Source organism: Chiloscyllium punctatum, chromosome 17 (genome assembly GCF_047496795.1).
Source record: "Chiloscyllium punctatum isolate Juve2018m chromosome 17, sChiPun1.3, whole genome shotgun sequence".
Classification (NCBI taxonomy): Eukaryota; Metazoa; Chordata; class Chondrichthyes; order Orectolobiformes; family Hemiscylliidae; genus Chiloscyllium; species Chiloscyllium punctatum.
In genome coordinates, this window is record NC_092755.1 from 72,882,743 (window position 1) to 72,905,258 (window position 22,516).

General features: G+C 37.9%; 1 protein-coding gene across 15 annotated transcripts in view; it reads left to right on the plus strand.

The window, feature by feature from the left end:
- The window catches only part of clip1a (CAP-GLY domain containing linker protein 1a), a 157,503-nt gene that overhangs the window by 91,785 nt on the left and 43,202 nt on the right, over positions 1-22,516 (plus strand). For 11 of the 15 annotated variants that reach the window (XM_072587422.1, XM_072587425.1, XM_072587428.1 and 8 more), the window contains 7 exons: positions 3,245-3,328; positions 5,267-5,423; positions 5,775-5,940; positions 7,101-7,316; positions 8,949-11,234; positions 13,282-13,419; positions 21,588-21,694. In XM_072587422.1, coding sequence (XP_072443523.1) covers positions 3,245-3,328; positions 5,267-5,423; positions 5,775-5,940; positions 7,101-7,316; positions 8,949-11,234; positions 13,282-13,419; positions 21,588-21,694 — 3,154 coding nt within the window. The remainder of the gene's footprint in view (positions 1-3,244; positions 3,329-5,266; positions 5,424-5,774; positions 5,941-7,100; positions 7,317-8,948; positions 11,235-13,281; positions 13,420-21,587; positions 21,695-22,516) is intronic. The other 4 variants (XM_072587432.1, XM_072587433.1, XM_072587434.1 and 1 more) reach the window with 2 other exon arrangements.

Genomic DNA, 22,516 nt, shown 5'->3' on the forward strand with positions numbered 1-22,516 from the left:
CCCCATGTCGTAACACTTCCCAATATGTAGTTTGAAAATTTTGCTCAATCATTGCTTTATATTTGATGAACAGTCAGACAGTTTAGAGACAGTGGAGGTGCCAAGAGGGGTGGTGATGATGAGGAGCTGTATGTTATCAGTATGCATGTGGAAATGCATGTGTTTTCAGATGATATTGTCTTGAGATTAGAAAGGAGGAAATCGAGTGCAAACTAGGGCTAGGGTAAAGCTGGTTTTGGGGTGGGGGGGGGTGATCTTAGAGACCTGGCTAAGGAGGAGCGTGTCAGAAGCAGCTAACTGGAAGACACGTTTTTAGTGACTAAGAAATCCAAGAGCTTCTGAACATTGTTGGAGCTGAAGGTGGAGGAAAAAGAAACAAAGAAAACAAGGAAAATTTACAGCCCAGGAACAGGCCCTTCAGCCTTCCAAGCCTGAGCTGATCCAAATGTACTGTCTAAACAAGTCAGTCAATTCCTAAGCATCTGTATCCCTCTGCTCCCCACCTTCTCCTGCATCTGTCCAGACGAATCTTAAATTAATCTAACGCGCCTGCCTGTACCACCTCTGCTGGCAACACGTTCCAAATGCCCACCATTCTCTGTGTGAAGTACTTGCCACGTGTATCCCCTTAAACTTTCCACCTCTCACCTTGAAAGCATGACCTCTTGTTATTGAATTTCACCCTGGGAAAAAACTTATCTCTATCCACCCTGTCTATACCTTTCATGATTTTGTAAACCTCAATCAGGTCCCCCCCTCAATCTCCTTTTTTCTAATGAAAATAAACCTAACCTATTCAACCTCTCTTCATAACTAGCACCTTCCATACCAGGCAATATCCTCGTAAACCTTCTCTGCACCCTCTCCAAAGCGTCCACATCCTTTTGGGAATGTGGCGACCAGAACTGTACGCAGTATTCTAAATGCGGCCGAACCAATGTCTTGTACAATTCTAACATGACTTGCCAGCTCTTGTAGTCAATACCCCATCCGAGGAAGGCAACCATACTATATGTCGTCTTGACCATTCTATCCACCTGTGCAGCAACCATCAGGGTACAATGGACTTGCACTCCCAGATCTCTCTGCCCATCAATGTTTCCCAAGGCTCTTCTGTTCATTGTATAATTCGCTCTAGAATTAGACTTGCTTAAATACATCACCTCACATTTGTCTGGATTGAAAGGTTTAAGAAGACCATAGTGGAGAAAAGAAGTTAGGGGTTACTTTCACCTTCCGTAATGATGATTGCATGCTGAACTATTTTGGCAGAAGAGGATAGTATCTCATAGTATTTGTCGTCCAGCTAGGTCTGAAAGGCTAATCCAGTTGTCCATTATATCAGTCTTTCTCCTTTTGATTTGCGGGAGCACAGATGAGGATCATCCCAGAATAATAACCAGGATACAACATTGGTTTTCATAATGACAAGGGCATTAGAGAGAGAAATAATATAACTAAGCAGGTTGGTGCCGAGTGAAATGGTATGATGAATGAAATTTGGAATTTTGAACATGCAGTTCCAATTGTACTTGGAATGCATTGTTTTACAAGAATAAATGCAGTTGTAACAAGGTTGGTCTGGGTAGTAAGTGACATAAGGAAGTGATCAGAGTTGGCCTTAGGTTGCATAAATCATTAGCAGATAGCCTATTTAAAAGAATCTTAAGCCACTAAAGTGAAAACAGAATAATTGTTTCATGTCGAGATATGAAACAAAGTCGAAGTTGAACATTTCTGATTTTGCTTCAGCTGATGTTATGATATTGTTTGCAGTTTTGGACACCTTTGTGGGAAAGATGTAAAAGCAATAGAAAAGGTCTGCGGTGTTCAAGAGGATGTTACCTGGAATGAATAGTTACATTTATAAAGAGAAACTTGAAAATTTAATGTTTTTTTAATGTGCTGAAAAGGTGAAGGTCTACTTCATAGAGATTTTCAGGTTTCTGAAGGATTGTGATCAAGTTTGTTGAGGTTGGTGTGTCTTTAACAAAATGGAGCAGAAAGAATCAGTGATAATTTGAAAACCCTATTGTTACGACACTGGGTAAACTCCTCTGCTAATTTAAACCAGCCCCTTGCTTAATCTGTTAAAATTCAAGATGCAAAGAACTATCCCAAAAGTCCCTATTTAAAGTAAAAATTAACAACTCTTTTTTTAGTCTAACAGAGAATATTAACTAACAATTACTTAGAATTCCTTTCTCTCAAACCTACCTTTTACCTCCCTCTTTACAATACTAGTCCTATTTTTATTTTAAATCCCAATTGCGATTTACAGAAAAATAATCACTTTTCAAAGCCGGTCAGCTTTGCTGAGTTTCCTCTGTAGATTCTCTCTCCAAATCAGTTTCAATGTTTTTTCTGTGCAAACTCCTTCTCCAGACATGTACCTCTCAGAGAGCTCTTAATAGCAGCCTATATCTTTTAGTCATTTGACAGTTCTCTTTGCTGTTCTGGCTAACTATTCAAAAGGTCTGATATTTATACCCCAAAACAACAGATCATTTCATTGGTTTTAATATTATCAAAATACTAAATTCAAACTTGATTGGAGTTTGGTTTGTTGGGGCATAATTTAAATGATTGGCCGAATCTGAATTTGTTTTTGTCTCGTGGCAACCCAGCTATACTAGCTGTTTCAACCAAATGTTACATCATTACCTTGTACCCCAACACCTTTATAAAGGGGAGGGTGAGAATTCTGCGCCACAAATCATTTTTGAAATACAGCACATAAATTCTTAAGAAAACTAGATAGTGATTTGAAAGGATTGTTGACTGTAATAGATAAGCCAGCATGTTAGACATTTCAGCTTTTGCTGGTTTCTAGGGCCTTTGTTACTTGTTTGTGATTCTTCATTTAGGAGTAGGAAATAGGTTGGATTCCGGTTGCTGATCATTAACCAGTAGCTGCTGCTTGAAATGTGTGGGCATTAATATAATGTTTGACTCATTCTGGGAGGAATCATTGCAATTGACCGTCCTGCCAATCTTAGTTGTGTAGGTTTACACATGAAGATGGCCAGGTGAGGGAGGTGTTTGCACCCAAAGAGCTATCCTCCAGCATGTGCAATTAGTGTTTGGAAACCTGATGTGGTTGAAAAAATTGAATACCTTTGAAAGGGTAATAGCCATTCCTAAATGCCTGGGGCATAAATGGTTATTAGTATTTTTAGTGATTTTGTCCCATGGTCTTAAGTAAACTAAAATGTGTTCTTAATGTTTCATTTTCATAATTTAGAGACGCTTGTCGAATTGAATGTGAAAGAAGAACAGAACACTTTGTTATCTTCTGAATTATTAGAGCTAAAATCACAGCTTGCTGGTAAGCATTTTGTGCATTCATAAGGCTGATTTTCAAATAAGTTTTCTTTTTCTTGTGTAAAGTGTAAAAAAGAATTTGCCCATCAAGGAAGGCATTAATCAAGCTGACCTATGTTCCAAGGATCGTGAAACCATTCACCACTATCAATCATTATCTTCTCTGCTTTTAATTGGCACAACCTTTTGAGAGTTCAATTATGTTTCCATTTCCCCAGATCCAATTTACAGCTATTGGACTGCTTCATTCAAGCATCCCAACTCTGAATCTTGTGTCTAAATGACTGAATATGTTAATTCATTGTAGGAGTAATCACCCAGCCTTGCTATCAGTTCAAGGTTAAACCACTGCACAATCCACCATGCTGTATGTGGTACTATTGGGGAACCTCATATTGATGGGAAATTGAAATTATTTGTCTCATTTCATCTTGACAAATGGGAGTGGGGAATAGAAGAGTCAAGTATTTTATCAGGTAGAGGCAAACATAAACTCTGGAAAGGAGGGAGAATGGAAATGGAAGGAGGGAGAAGAGGCATGTTTAAGATGTTTTTGAAAACAGAAGATTCCAAGATTCAGAGGGTGGTAGCATAATGACTTACAGTTACCACTGAAAATAAGGAAGAAGAGATGGCTGGGGGAGCCCACCAAGGTGAGACAGAATATAGGGCATTGAAAGATTTTAAATGAGCTGGGCAGTTTATTAATCTAATCAGTCACTGAGACCAGAGCAGTTCAGCCGATGACTGAGGTAACAGTCACTGCCTTCAAATGTTGAGGAGGCAGTGGAAATGTTTGAGGAGAATTTTGTTTTCAAAGGGTCAATTTCCACAATCGTCTTTTTAGGAGCCCCAGTCTGTTCAGCCTGTAGCTCAAATCCTCTAACCCTGGCGACATCCTTGTAAATCTTTTCTGAACCCTTTCAAGTTTCACAACATCTTTCCGATAGGAAGGACACCAGAACTGCACACAATATTCCAATAGTGGCCTAACCAATGTCCTGTACAGCCGCAACATGACCTCTCAACTCCTGTACTCAATACTCTGACCAAACGCCGCCTTCACTATCCTATCTACCTGCGCCTCCACGTTCAAGGAGTTATGAACCTGCTCTCCAAGGTCTTTTTGTTTAGCAACACTCCTAGAACCTTACCATTAAGTGTATAAGTCCTGCTAAGATTTGCTTTCCCAAAATGCAGCACCTCGCATTTATCTGAATTAAACTCCATCTGCCACTTCTCAGCCCATTGGCTCATCTGGTCCAGATCCTGTTGTGATCTAAGGTAACCTTCTTCGCTGTCCACTACACCCCCAGTTTTGGTGTCATCTGCAAACTTACTAACTGTACCTCTTATGCTCACATCCAAATCATTTATGTAAATGATAGAAAGTGGAGGGCCCAGCACCGATCCTTGTGGCACTCCACTGGTCATAGACTTCCAGTCTGAAAAACAGTCCTCCACCACCACCCTCTGTCTTCTACCTTTGAGCCAATACTGTATCCAAATGGCTAGTTCTCCCTGTATTCCATGAGATCTAACCTTGCTAATCAGTCTCCCATGGGGAACCTTATCGAACACCTTACTGAAGTCCATATAGATCACATCTACTGCTCTGCCCTCCTCAATCATCTTTGTTACACTTCTTCAAAAAACTCAATCAAGTTTGTGAGACATGATTTCCTACTCACAAAGCCATGTTGACTATCCTGAATCAGTCCTTGCCTTTCCAAATACATGTATATCCTGTCCATCAGGAGTCCCTCAACAACTTGCCCACCACCGAAGTCCGGCTCACCTGTCTATAGTTCCATGGCTTGTTGAGCCTCTTTTGAGATATTTTGAAGTTTGAAAGATTTTTATGACACTCTGCAGCACTTTCATGCTTTGCTTTATTTTTTGCTGTTGTTACTATTTTGTTGTTGGCTTCTACTTCTATCAGCTCTGGAAAGAAAAATGAAAGTTGAAGAGGAAAAGGCAGAGCAGCTCGTTCAAGATAAATCCAAACTTGAGAATACCATCTCTGAAATGATGAAGTCTTCAGGAGATAACTCTGCACAGCTGACAAAGATGAATGAAGAGTTGAAAGAGAAAGAAAGGTACTTTGTTAAAAATTGCTTGTGTGCAGTTGTTAAATGTTTGTTATTGAAAAAATTATTTACTTATTAATTGACAAGTCTAAAACTGATTTTTGTCTCAATGTACTTTTAAAGATACAGAGAAATTGGTTAACAATCAGTAAGTTTTCTTTCAGATGTTAGAATGTAGGCTAATGGAAGACAGTACAATGAATCCTGTTTGCATGCAAGTTGCAGTGGACAAACTATACACTTTCCACACTATACGGGTTCTGTGATTTAATGATTTCATATTATTTGTGGTATTTCTATTTTTTTTTGTTTTTCTTTCTCTATATATTTAAAGATTAAGTAATAGCTTTCTTTCTTTAGGAAACAAGAGGAATTACAAGCTCTGTATCATCAATCCAATGATAAGATTGCTAGTTTACAGGAAAATTTGGAGCAACTCACATGCAAATCAGAACGGACTCAGCAGGAGGAGCAGCAGAAACATCAGCTTGAGCTTAAAACAATGCTGGAAAAAATAACAGATCTGGTATGAACAACCATTCAGTCATTTTTTTTCCCTCATGCTGGCTTTGATTAAACTTCTAATGACAAAGAAATTATTATGCCTTCTTTTTTAAAAAAAAGAGCTTTGTACATGAAGCATTTTAAATATCTACTTAATACAAGTTAACAAATTTCAAATTTAGTTGATTGTTTTAATTGTATAATTAATTTTTAGAGGCATGCAGTTCAGATTTATCATGTAAACATTGTTAAGCAGACAACCCAAACCATAACTTTGCGATTTGTTTTGGTAAGTGCACAGTGAAAATTACCCGGAGTAAGCTAGCGAGGTTGACTACTAGGTTTTAAAACAGCAGAAATTTATTCATAAATTACACAATGGAACACAATAAAGAACCCCTACAGAACTCAGTCACTCCAAACTAGACTTAATTGTCTGTTTCAGGATGTACACAACAGTACTAATAAGCTAACCCCCTTAATAAAAAAAAGTAAAAATGGAACAAATGCTTACAGGTTGACGTTAGAAGAGCAGATAGAAAGAAAGAGTTTACCAGCCTGTTTCCATAGAGCTGAACTCCTTACTAGTTCTTGACTGAACTGCTCAGCTAGAGAGCTGACCACTCCCCTTTCAGTATACAGGTCACTTTTAAAACATGACTGCTTTGGCCTGAAGTCTCATCCTTTTACATATAAACAAAAAGCCTTTCAAGATCCTTTTTAATCTCTGACCAAACTAGTCACCTCCGAGCCGGGAGAGTTTTATGATCCCTCTGAAAAAAAATCAAGGACACAGTATCCTTGAGAAAAAAGGGACCAACTTTGTGACACGTATAAATAAAAGATGATTCAATGCCTTGTGAATTCATGATTAATTTGATTGGAATATGACATTTTTGTGCTATTTTATATTTCTTCTCAAATGTGCACTATTATAATATATTCTTTTTTTTTAAATTGCCAAATTTATTTCTCAGTTTTACATTGAAATTTTCTGAACATTCTAAAATGGCATCTTAATTTCCTTCTGTACTGCCTTTTCCACTTCAAAAGTAGATATTTGTGTAAATTCATAATTTCTTACATATGTAGATTTTTTTGGTGAAGCTTATACTGTTGTTTTGCTGTATTATTAATTGGATGAAAGTTGCAAGTTTGTTCTGATTTTGTTGAATCCCACAGCAAACGCAGGTGGGGAGACACAGTGCACACAATAAAGAGCTGCAAATTATTCATGAGAAAGACCTTTCAGAAATAAAGGCAAAAAATGATACACTCGTGAAGGAGCTCAAACAGAACCTAGAGAAAACCAAACAAGCACTGAATAGTTCCCAAGAGAAGAATAATGAAAGTGAAAAACTGATAGTAGAGTTGAAGCAGCAAGTGGAAGAGGTCCAGGTACTCCTGCAAATATTTGATTTCATTAGTCTCAGTTGTGAGCATTTTTAAGAGCTGTACATTATCTATTTATTTTGCCGTGTGATTGTAAATAACTACAAGTTGATTTGTGATTTTAAATTAACTATAAGTTCTGACTTAATGTCTGTTTGGCTGCATCCAAGATGTTACTATGCTCTTTTATTTTAAAATAACTTTTAAAAAATCTTGTGTATTTTCTGATTTGCAACTATATTTCTAGAATATTTGTGGTTTCTTAGTCCAAGAATAATCTATTTGTGTGGTAAATGATGACACTAAATGGAAATTAATGCACTGTTTGAAGTTTTGAGACAATTTCTACTGTATATTCTACATTTATGATTATGTGGCCTCTGAATCAATAACAAGTTACTCTCAAGCAGTGGACTGTCTTGAATCTTGCATGATTTTACATCAGAACTACTTTGTTGTACCACTAAAGCACTGTCTAGACTTAAACAGTTATGTTAAAATAATTTACTTTAATTGAATTTCAGCAATTAAGCGTGAGAACCATAGTTAAATATTCACATCAATTGAGATACATAAACAAGGTGAATTCTCAGGATTAGACTAAAGGTTCAGGTGGGCAATTAATCAAGAATTTAGCCAAATTTTCATTCTGATTTCACATAACCAAATCTACGTATTATCTAATCTAAACTTTGTGTGCCAGGAAACAACATAGATGTTTTATTTAACTTCATGGCTATATTAGATGCTACTTAAGATAGCAGTGTTTTCAGGCTTTGTTTAATATGCTACTTAAATCTATTTTTATTTTTATAGTATGAAAGCTCATTAGTTTCTTTTCATCTCTATCCTGTGGTTCATTTCTTGCTTTTGTCTTCCATTCATCATGTTTTATAATAATCCTTTGTGTTTGCACTGTTCTTGCAGCAAAACATTGCTAGTTGAGACTAGAATGAAGCCTTCAAGTTCCTCAGCTGATTTATCAGGAATAAATTCATGCTTTTTTTTTGCATAGTTACCACTATGGCCATTGTGTTTGGCAAGTTGATCATTTGAAAGGACATAACATCAGCCATTTACGTTTAAAATGCATTGCTTTTGAAACCTGTGATCAATAAGTAAATTGAGTCCTCTTCATTCAATCTTTTAAGAATAATGTAATGGTTTCCCTGTAACAAGATTCCTTTAGATGATTCATGACCTCTAAATTTTCACAATCATTCTTCCTTAAAACATGGATTCCAACCTCATCAGTTCCGTATGTTGTGTTAACCCTAACACAGTCCTTTTCTTCTTAGCGGAGTCCTTGTTGTGGATCTATTTTCCACAAATCCTTTAATCTCACTGACACTAACCGTAAGGCAGCTGCTTTTCCTCTGTGTCCAGGTGAGCTCACACCTGACTTGATGGGGACTCTGGCCCCTTTGATGAGTTGTCCCTCTGGCCCTTTTAAGCACTATGATCTGGGTCAGTGCATTTTTTTTTTCTTCATAAATCTGCTGAGAAATTCCAAGGTCTTTTTTTTTATCTTAAGCTTGAGCAGCATGTTTTACTTCTGTATTGTCTTTAATCCATGCTGTTTTCATTTGTCTGCTTGACTATGTTTTATTTTCCTTTCTCCCCACTTAAATTCTCAAGTCTTTAACCTTCGAGCTAGCATCAGCCAAGTCTCAGTATGAGCAAATAACAGAGGATATGAGAGCTTTGAAGGGAGATAAAGAAAAGATGATCCAACAAGGAGATGCATTGAAATCTGAGAAAGAGTCCCTATTCTCTGAACTTTCAGAACTGAAGTTGCAGTATTTTTCCTTGCAGAAAGACAAACAATTGTTAGAATCAAAGAACGAGAAATTGCATTTGGAAAAAAAAGCATTTTTAAAAGAGAGGCAGGATTTTGAGTGTAAACATCAACAATTTCTTGCGGAAAAGGAAACTTTAGAAGTTGAAAAGGAACAGTTTCTCATAAAAACAAAGTATCTGCAGGATCTACTTGATAAGTTAACAAAAGAAAATGAAGCCCTCCAAGGCTCTCAGTCTAACCTAAGTAAACAATTGGCAGAAATTCAGATAAGCAGCAAAGTAGTAGATTGTGAACGAGCACAGCTGCTTCAAGAAAAGAAAGAGTTGTTATTGGCCTACAAGATAGCGATTACAGAAAAAGAAGAGTTTTCAAAAGAAAAAGACAAAGTTATAGAAAATCTCCGCACATCATGTACAGAGACAGCCATTGCTCTTGAGAAATTGACACAAGAAAGAGATGACCTGATGATCGAAAAGGACTCTGATTTACTAAAATATTCAAAGCTTGAAGCTCAGAATGAATTTTTAGCTAAGGAGAAAGGTCTGCTCCAATCAGCATTTAATGAACTTGCATCTGAGAAGGAAACTCTTGAGAATGAGAACAGAAATCTCAGTTTAAGTTTACAGGAGATTGCCCTTGAAAAGCAAACCTTAATTAATCAAAGGGACCAATTACAGAATTATAGTGATCTTTCAAAGGAAGAAGTAGAAAAATATATGAAAGAAAGTGCAGAGCACAAGGCCTCAATCTCCAGCCTGTCAAAACTCTTGGATGAGATTAAGAATAGCAGGGAGGTAACAGACTCTGAACGTATCCAACTACTACAAGAGAAGGAAGTGCTGACAACATCTCAAAGAAAACTGACAGTGGAAAGGGATGAACTTGCTAAAGAAAAAAATGAGTTGATTGCAAAGCTGCAGAAATCCCTTGAAGAGGCAACCAACATTGAGAAAAAGCTCAATGAAGAAAATGATGCAATGAAAACTGAGAGAGATTCACTTCGGCTGAAACAGAAACATCTTGATACACTTTGTGAATCTTTACAAAGAGAGAAGGAAATCTTAGAAACAAAAAGCAATGTGCAGTTGTCAGAAAATGAAGCTCTCTTGGGCGAGATAGCCCAAATTAAATCAGAACAACAACAGCTCACCTCTGAAAATACAGCCAGAGCCATGGAATGGGATCAACTCCTCGGTAACATTGAGTCCTTAAAGAAAGAAATTGACAAATTAACCAAAGAAAATGGAGAGCTCCAGGTCTCAAAATCAAATTTGTCGACACTTTTGGATGAGGTTCAGAACAGCAAAAAAACAGTGGATTCGGAGAGATTTTGCTTGTTGCAGGAGAAGCAGACACTGGCAGCTGAGCTTCAGGAGCAGCACTCGGAAAACGAAAATCTTACTGCCCAAAGGGTGGAATTAGAGGAAAAATACAATAAACAGAGCGAACAGATGAGAATATTTGAGAGCCAACTCATACAAAACAGGAATGCAGCAGAAATGGAAAAAGAGTCTCTCATTATGGCTCATTCAAAACTTCAAAATAATTTTCAGCTATTGCAGACTGAAATAGATACCCTTAAAGCTAAAAATGTTGAACTACTTTCACAACAAGACATGCTAGTAAAAGCAAAAGAGATCATTGATATTGAACGAAAGACGTCTGCTTGTGAGAAAGAAGACCTAATAGTTGAGAAAAATAGACTGATGTCTGATGTTGAACAGCTGAAGGAAGAACTTGATATAATAACAAAAGAAAAAATAGAGATCGAGGCTTCACAATGCAATTTTTCAAGACTTCTGGATGAATTCCGCAATAGCCAGGAGGTATCTGACTTGGAAAAGTTAAAGCTGCGAGAGGAGAAAGATCATTTACTGGCTACGGTACAAAAATTACATACAGAAAAAGAAGAGCTTCTTAGAATGAAAGATGAGCTAGCTGAATCCCTCTGTAAGGTACGTGAAGAGGCTGCTGTTTCTGCTCAGGACCACAAAGAAGCTGTATCGAAACTGCAACAGCTGCTATGCGAAAAAGCGAAATTGCTGGAACATGAAGAAAATCTTGCTTCCAAACTAAAAGATCTTCAGGTTCATCAAAATATTACTTTATCAGAGAAAATTGAGGTACCAAATATAAATATTCAGATAAGTCAAAGTTGTGAGCACTTTTCTTTACTAATGAGTGCACTAACAGGTTTGATTTTGTACTTTTGATCATCATTAACATTACTTGTAAAACGTTTTAGCTTGCATTTATTTCTGGGAAATGATTTTTTTTGTGGCTTCTCACTCCACAAATGGTGTGGGTAATTTGCACAGGTGATTTATATTCACTCTAAATCCAGAATCTCTCTTCCTGAATTAATTTGCAATATGTACAAAATTATTCAAGATTGTGGATAAAATGAAGCTTTAAGCCTGAATATACATATATAGCTTTTTTCTGTTCATTAACTGAACTAAGTTATTTTTTGTCCTGTTTAAGTTATCAAAATAACTGTTCTCAACCTTAACAGACCATCCTCAAAAATAGGATTTCTTGTTTTTTAACAAAAAATCCTGATTTTCTTCGCAGAATTTTGTTTTACACAGGATGCACTTCTTTCTAAATCTTAAAACTTCTCAATTATCCACAGTGAAATCAGTGTTAACTGCCAACAGCTAATTTCAACCAAAGCAAGGACAATTTGATGCAATTTAGCAGAAATGTGTGCGTGTCAAGCTATTGAGCTTATGCATCCAATATGAATGTTGGGTTCATAATCCAGACGTGTGTTTTTTGTATATTGGAGGCTTGAATTTAAATCCCACCATAGCACCTGAGAAATATAAATAACTTTTTTTTAGAAAAAGTTCATATTACTAATGATAAGCTTGCAACCACCAAATTTTAATCAAACGCGTTCAGTTGACTAATGTCTCTGTGTCAAGGTCATCTGCCATTTTTGCCTGGTTTGATTTGTCTGTGACTCCAGGCTGCAGTAATGTGCTCGAGTCTTAATTGATGAAAATGCTTAACAAGCTACTCGGTTGTAAGCAAGTTGATATCTTATCACCAACCTTCTCAAGTTGCTTTCTGTGGGTGATAGTAAATGCTGGCCATACCAGCAACACTGTCATCTTGTGAATAAATACAAAAGATGAGCTCAACCACACAGGTCAGAAAACTCCCAGGTTTGATTGTGATAGGTCTTTGAGTTTGCTGATTGTAGGTTGGGGCCAGTAGTGTGCTCTGGATCAGGGAAACAAAAGGAAAGCCTACATTTTCATAATGCTAAAGAAATGTCTCAATCTTTCCCTCTCAAAGAACTACTGTTCTTCAAAGTTCTAATTTGCTATTCCTTTACTCAGTGAAACAAACACCTTGGAATTGTTTTCAATATCCGAGGTGTTTTATAATTGCATATTGTTAAATAGTAGTTGTTACAGAACACTTGTTATCCAGAGTTTCCCCTCCTGTTCACTAATTAGACAGTAGATGCATGTGAGAGAGAGATTAGAGCAAAATCAAAGGTTGTGGTTTCTGTGCTACATCTGTGTGAATGCTCACCAGTGCAGTTAAGTCATGACAAATTGTCACTTGATAAAACACTAGGGGTGCCAGTACCATTGAAAGCATAGTTTAGTGTGGGTTCCGTTTGTTTGAAAGGTGGGTGATGAGTGAAGGGATACCAGTTTATATATTTAAGCTAAATTTATGCAAGCTAAATAAATATCAGAGGTGATGACAAAATAATGTGGTAAATCATTATGTAATTAATTTCAAAGCAAATACCTAGTCCCTGTTGGCAGTTTCTGATGTTCTGAGAATTTTAATTATGCTTTTCTCCTTGTTAACAGTTTAAATTAATTGCATGTTTGCCATCAAACTGGGTTTGACACATTGGAATTTTTAAATTTGTTGCAAATATTTTCTGCAGAATTTTGAAAAGAGCATTTAGTGGAATTGTGATTGACATTCCACCTGACTTTATGGAATGTCAGGACAAAAAAGTGGTTAAAGTTTCTAAAAGTAAATACTTAATGTTTCGCAAAGCTTCTGTTTTTTCAAATCAGACTTCCATTATGTGCAAGACTTGATCGGTTTACGTTAATTTTAGAATTTTCACGTAACACGTTTTAGTGAATTTTTAAATAATTACTTTAAATTAGGATATGCTTGTATGTTTAGGCTTCCAAAAAAGTTGAAGAGGCTGGACATTTATTAGAGAAGGCGATGAAGGAAAAAAATATGCTGAATCAACAGAAAGCAGAAATGTTGATAGAATTAGAAGAATACACGCTGAAAAATCAGAAGCTTCAAAATGAGGTAAAAACTGGCCGAAAGGTTTGTTCCATATAGGCTGAAAAGCACAGAGTATTTCACTAAAGATTTGTATACAGACTTAGGGTTGCAAACAATTGATCTTAAGTTACACGCGAAGGTAGATTAAAAATGGAATGGAGCTGTTTGCTGTACTTCGTGTTTCTTTAGGAGGGTCTGTTGAGTATAAGATGCAGTTTTTTTTTCTTTTTCTCACCTTTGCTTGTCATCTCATTCTTTTTAAAATGCTTGCTGTACAGGCCCTTCGCCCTTGATGCTGCACTGACCTGTGAAACCAATCTGAAGCCCATTTAACAGACACTAAACGATTATCATCCATATATTTATCCAATGCCATGAAAGTTGGCTAGTCTTCTTTTGTAGGCAGAGCATCCCACACCAATACTACTGTCCAAGTAAAGAATCTACTTCTGACATTTGTCCTATCTCTATCACCCCTCAGTTTAAAGCTACATCCCCTCCTGCTAGCCATCACCAACTGAGGAAAAAGGCTCTCATTTTCTACCCTATCTAATCCTCTGATCATCTTGTATGGCTCTGTTAAGTCACCTCTTAACCACCTCCTCTCTAATGAAAACAGCCTCAAGTCCCTCAACCTTTCCTCATAAACCTTCCTTTCATATCAAGCAACATCCTGGTAAATCTCCTCTGCACCCTTTCCAATGCTTCCATGTCCTTCCTATAATGCAGCAATCAGAACTATACGCAGTACTCCAAGTGCAGCCACACCAGAGTTTTGTACAGCTGCAACATGACCTCATGTCTCTGAAACTCAAACCCTCTACCAATAAAAGCTAACACACCGTACACCTGAACAACCCTATCAACCTGGGTGGCAACTTTCAGGGATCTATACACACGGACACTGAAATCTCTGCTCATCCACACTATGAAGAATCTTACCATTTTGTCCAGTACTCTCTATTCCTGTTATTCCTTCCACAGTGAACCATCTCATACTTTTCCACATTAAACTCAATTTGCCACTTCTCAGCCCAGCTCTGCAGCTAATCTATGTCCCTCTGTAACCTGCAACATCCTTCGGCACTGTCCACGACTCCATCGACCTTAGTGTCATCTGCAAACTTACTAACCCATCCATCTACACCCTCATCCAGGTAATTTATAAAAATGACAAAGAGTAGTGGACCCAAAACAGATCCTTGTGGTACACCACTTGTAACTGGACTCCAGGGTGAGTATTTCCATCGACCGCCACCCTCTTCTTTCAGCAAGCCAATTTCTGATCCAAACCGCTAAATCACCCTCAATCCCATTCCTCTGTGTTTTCTGCAATAGCCTACTATGGGGAACCTTATCAAATACTTTACTCAAATTCATGTACACTACATCAACCGCTTTACCCACATCCGCCCATTTGGTCACCTTCTCAAAGAACTGAGTAAGGTTTGTGAGGCATGACCTACCTTCACAAAACTGTGTTGACCATCCCTAATCAAATTATTCCTCTCTAGCTGATTATAAATCCTATCTTTTAGAATCTTTCCAAAACTACCCACAACTGAAGTAAGGCTCGCTGGTCTATAATTACCAGGGTTGTGTCTACTCCCTTTCTTGAGCAAGGAGACAACATTTGCTATCCTTCAGTCTTTTGGCAATATTCCTGTAGGCGATGATATAAAGATCAAAGCCAAAGGCTCTGCAATCTCCTCCCTGGCTTCCCAGAGAATCCTAGGATAAATTCCATCCGGTCTAGGGGACTTATCTATTTTCACATTTTCCAGAATTGCTAACACCTCCTCCTTTTGATAATTTCATGTACACGGCAGTCACATTTTGCATTCATATAAGCAGCTTTGCTCCAGTGATGCAAAGGGGCTTCACTGGAGTGAAATCCAACAAACGGGGGCGGCACGGTAGCAAAGTGGTTAGCACTGCTGCCTCACAGCACCAGAGACCCAGGTTCAATTCCCGACTCAGGCAACTGACTGTGTGGAGTTTGCACATTCTCCCCGTGTCTGCGTGGGTTTCCTCCGGGTGCTCCAGTTTCCTCCCACAGTCCAAACAAAAATGTGCAGGTTAGGTGAATTGGCCATGCTAAACTGCCTGTAGTGTTAGGTGAAGGGGTAAATGTAGGGGAATGGGTCTGGGTGGGTTGTGCTTCGGCGGATCGGTGTGGACTTGTTGGGCCAAAGGGCCTGTTTCCGCACTAAGTAAAGTAATCTAAATAACACAAAGTGCTGGAGAAATTTAGCAAGTCTGGCAGCATCTGAAGAGAGGAAAAACAGAGCAAATGTTTTGAGTCCAGGGACCCCTCCTCAGAATTGAAACTAGCTGGGAAAGATGACATCTGTGTCAGGGTACGAGGGTTATGTGAAGAAGGGAAGAGTGTGAACAGAATAAAGTGCGTACATGTGGTGCCTAGAGAGAGACAGCAAAAAAGGGATAGACAAACTGAGATTGCAGCAAGCCTGAAACAAAACTGTTGCCGTGGGAACATGGTGGTGTGTTGAAGTGTCAGGCAGCTGAAAGCTCAGGTTCATTTTTACAGAGTATAGGTGTTTAGCAAAGTAATCATCTGGTATGCATTTCGTTTCCCCAGAGTAGAAGAGGCCACATTATGAGCAGCAAATACGGTAAATTAGATTGAATGGAGTGCAGGTAAATTATTGCTTTGCCTGGAAGGTGTTTCTTCGGGCCTTAGTGAGGAGAGGGGAGATGAACAGGCGAATATTGCAACTTCTGCAATTGCATAGGAATGTGCCATGGGGTCTTCAGATCAAAGGTGTCGCCATGGGTGCCTGTATGAGTCCAATTTTGCATGTCTCTTTGTGGGTTATGAGGAATATTCCTTGTTCCAGTCTTTCTTGGGTCCCTCCCCACAACTCTTTCCCCAGTATGATGATGACACCATCATTGCTGTTTCTCCCCCTCATCTAGAACTGGAAAAATTTATCAGTTTTGCTTCCCATTTCCACCCTGCTCTCGCCTTTATCTGATCCATCTCTTGTGTTCCCTTGCCAATATTTCAGTCTCATGCTTGCTGCAATCCTCCAGCGAGGCTTAACACAAGCTAGAGAAACAACAACTCATCATTTGCTTAGGTACCTTACAGCCTTCAGAACTCAACATTGAGTTTAATATTTCAGAACATTAACACCCTCCAACATTCTCCCTCACACTCCTAGTTCCTGCTTTGACTGCAGTGCAGACAACCCATTTTCAACCATTTACACTTCTTGTTAGTACCCAACGCAGCATTTATCTCTTTCTCCCAGTCTGCCATCAGTGATCTGTGTTCTTCTCGCTCTTTTTCTCTTTCTGTCTCTAGGCACTGTCTCCAAATACTTGATTTGCTCCCCCACCCTGTTATCAGCATAATAGCATTCTTTCCCAGCAATTTTTAGTTCTGATGAAGGGTCACTGGACTCAGAACATTAACTGTTTTTATCTTCCAGATGCTGCCAGACCTACTGAGTTTCTCCAGCATTTTATTTCTATTTCAGACTTCTAGCATTTGCAGTTCTTTGTATTATAATCTAACGAAGGTTGACATAGAACTAAAGGATAAAATATTTGCATAGACAGCCAAAAGCTTGGTCGAAGACTTAGGTTGTTGCCTGGGTTGGAGGTTTTGAGATATAGGGAGAGGCTGAACAGGCTGGGGCTGTTTTTCCTGGAGTGTTGGAGGCTGAGGGGTTACGTTATAGAGGTTTATAAAATCATGAGGGGCATGGATAGGGTGAATAGTGAAGGTCTTTTCCCTGAAGTGGGAGCGGGGAGTCCAAAACTAGAGGACATAGGTTCGGAGTGAGAAGACACAGATTTAAAAAGGTCCTAAGGGTCAACTTTTTCACAGAGGGTAGTGCATGTAGGGGACGAGCTGCGAGAGGAAGTGGAGGCACCTGGTGTAATAACTTGAATATATGAATGGGTAGGTTTAGAGAGATGTGAGCCAAATGCTGGCAAATGGGACTAGCTTAATTCAGGATATCTGATCAGCATGGACGAGTTGGACTGAAGGGTCTGTTTCCATGCTGTACATCTCTATTACTCTATGTAGAATTGTGTGTTGTCAAGTTTTGCTCTAGCCTTCTCTGCCTTTAATTAGAGAAAACTTTGACTTTTCTGGGATTGAATATAAGACGAGCAGTTTAAAACAAAGAAGCAGGTCAAAAGGGATGGTAGTGAGGTAAATTTGGGTGTTGATCTCTCTGCTCTCCTTTGGTGGGGTGCTGTGTCTTTTGTTACCTCTCCAGCAGATGCTGCTTCATTTCCTGTCTCTCTTTTTTTCCTACTCTTTGTCTGAATTATACTATGGCTTCCTAAGTCAGCCCTATAAGTAGTCCTGCTTGAATATTTCAAGTTTTCTTTTCATCGAAACACAGGGTTTAATAGTGACTCTACTGGGGTTTGGATTTTGAACATGAGTGATGCCGAAAGCCTGGGTGGAATGGGCAGCCAATTGACAAGATGTGAAGCTATTTCTGTTACCTTGGAAGGGGCCATGTGAACAAAAGTTAGAATGGAATCTATGTTGTATATCCATCTATATTCTCCATCACTCCCTGTGTGTAACGTTCTGTTTAAGATCTGTTGGTAAAAGTGGAATGGTGCAGTTGTAACGAGTATTTTTAGTTCAGAGCAAATCGTTTTCGATTCAGCAGTTTTAAGACATATCTATTTGTGTTTAACATGGGCAAGTAAATTTGTTTTGTTGGCAGCTGGTTTTTTGGGACAAGTTTCTTTTTAGTCATTGGTTATTCGGGCTGTTCGAGGACTATCACTATTCACTATTCGAGTCACTATTAAACCCTGTGTTTCGATGAAAAAAAAACTTGAAATATTCAAGCAGGACTACTTATAGGGCTGACTTAGGAAGCCATAGTATAATTCAGACAAAGAGTAGGAAAAAAAGAGAGACAGGAAATCAAGCAGCAACTGCTGGAGAGGTTACATTGCTTGGATTTAAACTTGGCCTTTCAGGCCAGAAAGCAATAATTATGAATTTAGTATACTGCTTAAAAATGCATTACCCTATTCAAGGGAATGTAATGTTTGTAAGGTTTTTACAGCAAGGTTAATAGCAGAAAAGTCATCTTGTCAATTCAGTTATTCTAAATAATTGGAATAGGGGATACTTCAGTCAAATATATGGAAGTGAGTAGAATCCCTGACAGCAGTTTCTGGACTTTTGCAGTTAGCTGTACGCTTGCAAACTCCAGAAATTATGTTAGTTTCAGAGGAATAGTTATGCTGCCCATTGACTCATTTGATCAATGTAACTTGTAATCTTAGTAAACAGTGAAGGAGGTTTTCTATGCCATCGATTTTGATGTCATCCACAAACTTACTCACCACATTTTCTACATTCTCCTCCAATCATTTTATATAAATCACAAACAAAAGAAGGCTGTGCGGAAGACTGTTAGTGACACGCCTCCAGTCAGGAAACAACTCCCACCGCCACTTTGTCTCCTGCTATAAAGCCAATTATGTATGCAGTTGACAAGTCCACCCTAAATCCCATGTGACCTCACTTCACGAATTAGCCTGCCATGCGGAACCATTTCAAATTCAGTCTGGATAAATGCAAGATATTGCATTTTGGTACAACAAGCAGGGATAGGACTTATATAATTAATGGTAGGATATTGGGTAATATCGTATACCCGAGACTTAGGGGTTCAGGTACATAATGTTTTGAAATTTGCATCATATAGTCAGGGTGGTTAAAAAGGCATTTAGCATGCTTCCCTTCATTGTTCAGTCCTTTTGAGTATTGGAGTTGGGAAGTCATGTTCAGGTTGTACAGGACATTAGTGAATCGTCTTCTGAAAGGCTGTATCCAGTTCTGGTCACCAAGTTACAGGGAGTATATTATTAAGCTGAAGAGGGTTTAGAAGAGATTTACCAGGATGTTGCCAGGTATGGCAGGTTTGAATTATAAAGAAAGGCTGGAACCTTTTTCATTGGAGTGTAGCCGGTTGCAAGGTGACTTTATAGAAGTTTATAAAATTATGAGAGGTATAGATAGGGTTAATGTTAGGTATCTTTTCCCTAGGATGAGGGCTTTCAAAACTAGGAGCACAATTTTATGGTGAGAGGAGAGAGATTTAAAAAAGACATGAGGGCCAATTTTTGTTTTTTTTTAAACAGAAGATGGCTTGTGTGTGGAATGACCTTCCTGTGGATGTGGGCACAGTTACAACATTTAAAAGACATTTGGATAAGTACATGAATAGTAAAGGTTTGGAGGGAAATGGGCCAGGAGCAGGAAGGTGGGACTAGTTTAGTTTGGGATTATGTTTGGCACAGACTGGTTAGACGAAAGGGTCTGTTTCCTTGCCGAATGACTATGAATGTTGAAAGTTCAACATAATTACCATCTAAAAATCTGGGCCACTATTAGTCAAAATTTCAACTGTTTATAAACAGTTAACAACCCTCTTTAAAATATAATCTGTTACATGCCATAATTAAGCAGTTGAATACATACTAAAGCTTGAAATACTTGGTGTTTGTATGCTGACTCCTGTTCTCCTGGAGTGAAAGTGAGTGTTTTTCTCTCTAATTGCCCATCTGTGATACTTACAAGTCACACAAAGCAAGTTTTATCATGTGACCTACAGGCGATTGAGAGAATTCATGAGTTGTCTTACAATACGTAAGCCCAGAAACAGAAAGTTGAACATGCTGCTGGTAAATTCCACTTCCTGTATGTTTTTTCTTGCCTTGGTTTCATAAAGAGAACTTCAAGACCCAATATATATATTTTGGAATAATCTGTGATGTTCTTAGAATAGTGTATCATTTATCACGATTTATTTTCATTACAATTGTAAGTAAAATAATGGTTAAAATGAACTAATATTAAGTAATGATTAAAACAGTGTAAATGAGAGAAAACTAACATGCTTAATGGTAATATGTTTTATTAATTATGTAATGTCTTGTTAGAATCGGTCCAAATTTTTGCTTGCATATGTTATGCAATCTGGCTTGCTGGGATTTTCAGATCTAAATTGTGCATTGTTCTTGAATACAGATTAGTACTGTAATTTACTTATGTTTCAGTAGTTCATGGCTTCATAACAGATTAAAACTGACAGAACCATCAGATTTTCTGGTGTTTTAACAATGAAGTGTATGGTATCAGTGATATCCTACCTAGTGTGCAGAATGCTGTGCAAGTAGCTTGACTGGGTTTGTTGTCTTTTCTTGCAATGGGTAAGAGATTTGGTGAGAGACATCATTTGATAATTTCTCAAGTAACTCTTTTTGTAATATTTTCAGAAATTTGTTGTTTCAAAATAAAGATGAGAAACTGTGAGACCATAGAGTTTTAGATGATGTCACTTCTGCATAAGAGCTGATTTGTTGGTACTGCTATAGCTAAAGATTCAGGAGCCTGTAGTAGTAGGACAGCTGGTTGGAGGCTGTACATCAGATTCTTATGTTATGCAACTCAGCACTGGGTGCTCATGACAGATTATGGCACTGAGCATTCGTGTTCATTATCTAACGTGCATAATTGGATCATATATTCAGAGTAATTTTTCAAAGAAGAAAATTTCTTAAGATCAGTAATGGATATCAAAGCTTTACAGGACAATTATTCTCATTATTTCTCAGTGCAGCTGAAGGTATGATTTTTAGGAAAAGGTGATGTTTGGTTTTCTTTATACATTTCCCAGTGATCAATAATGGTGTATTCTGGTGATCAGTACTATGTTGTATAGTGAATGCTTTCACGTCAATTAGGATGCAATCTTGACTGTTTTCTTGGAATTTTTTAGGGGGTTTCTTCTATTTGAATGATTTGCAATGTTTGCTAATGTAGGCAGCAGCTGTGATTTGATTCTGAGATGGAGGAACATTGGAAAACTGTGGTTTTGATAGTAAATCAGAAAGCAGTAATGGGACGTGTAATGGGCAGGTTTTAATGTTTTACAGAATGCATGGTGATAAGGGCAGTTTTTTTTTAAAAGAGGCAACCTTCTGAAGGGCTTGAGGCACAACATGATATATTCACATTTTATAATAGCCATTTTCTTTTTGCTAATGTATTGAAACAAAAGATGCCTTTGAAATTAGAGTACACTCAGGTGTCTTATTTTTATTCTGCTATATAAAATTCTGAAGCATTTTTGACAGTGAAAACAGAAGACTTTTTTTTTCCCTTTTGTCAGCTGGAAGCTCTTAAGGAACAAAACAGTAAATGCCAAGAAGATTTGAACCAATCAAAACAGCAGCTCAGCTCTGAAAATAAAAGAATAGGAAGCCTTTGCAAAGAAATGTGAGTATCTGTGAATAACCCTGATATAGTATGAGTAGATTCTTTACGGAATAAGGTTGCCTTTTTCTGAAACTTGAGTACGCAAACTTCAAAGATTTCACTAATCTTTTATCTTGTCTTTTTTCACACTATGCAATATTGGAGAACTAGAATTGATTTATTTAAAATGCTAGTTCATAGAAAGCTTCTGTTAATCATATTAAAACGCAGTGATTTTTGATTGCCACCAGGAGGTGTGCACTCTCAATTCACATCTTTTTCCCTCCGTGAAGGATGCTTGGTTTCTGGGTGGTACCTTCATTTCCAGGTTACTATTGGAAAATCACCAGTACACTTATGTGCATTGAAATAAACACACAAACAACGATCTGGTTGCAATATTGATCAGCCGGAAGCTGACTTAATTTCCCTTCCTCCTCTCCCACAAGTCTCCTTTGCCCTCTCATCAGTTTCATCCCCTGGAAAGAATATTTTAAATTGAGTTTATGTATTTTCTAAACCAGCAACATTTCATTTTGCAAATGAAAGTAGTTGAATGACCTTAAATATGTTAAGGGTAATTCCTAATGTTTCTTTTATATCAGACTTTATCTAAGAAAATTACTAATGTCAGAAACCTAAATACTTTGCACTTGCATAGCACCTTCTAATAGCAAAAATGGAAAGTAATTGATGAGGACATGTATTAATTTAAAAATATATCCAACACTGAACAATAGAATGAGACATGGAAAGAGGTGATGAAAGCTTGGTCAAAGAGGCAGCTCTTAAGGAATATGTTACAGGAAAGCAAAGAAGCATAGATGTTAAGGGAAGGAATTC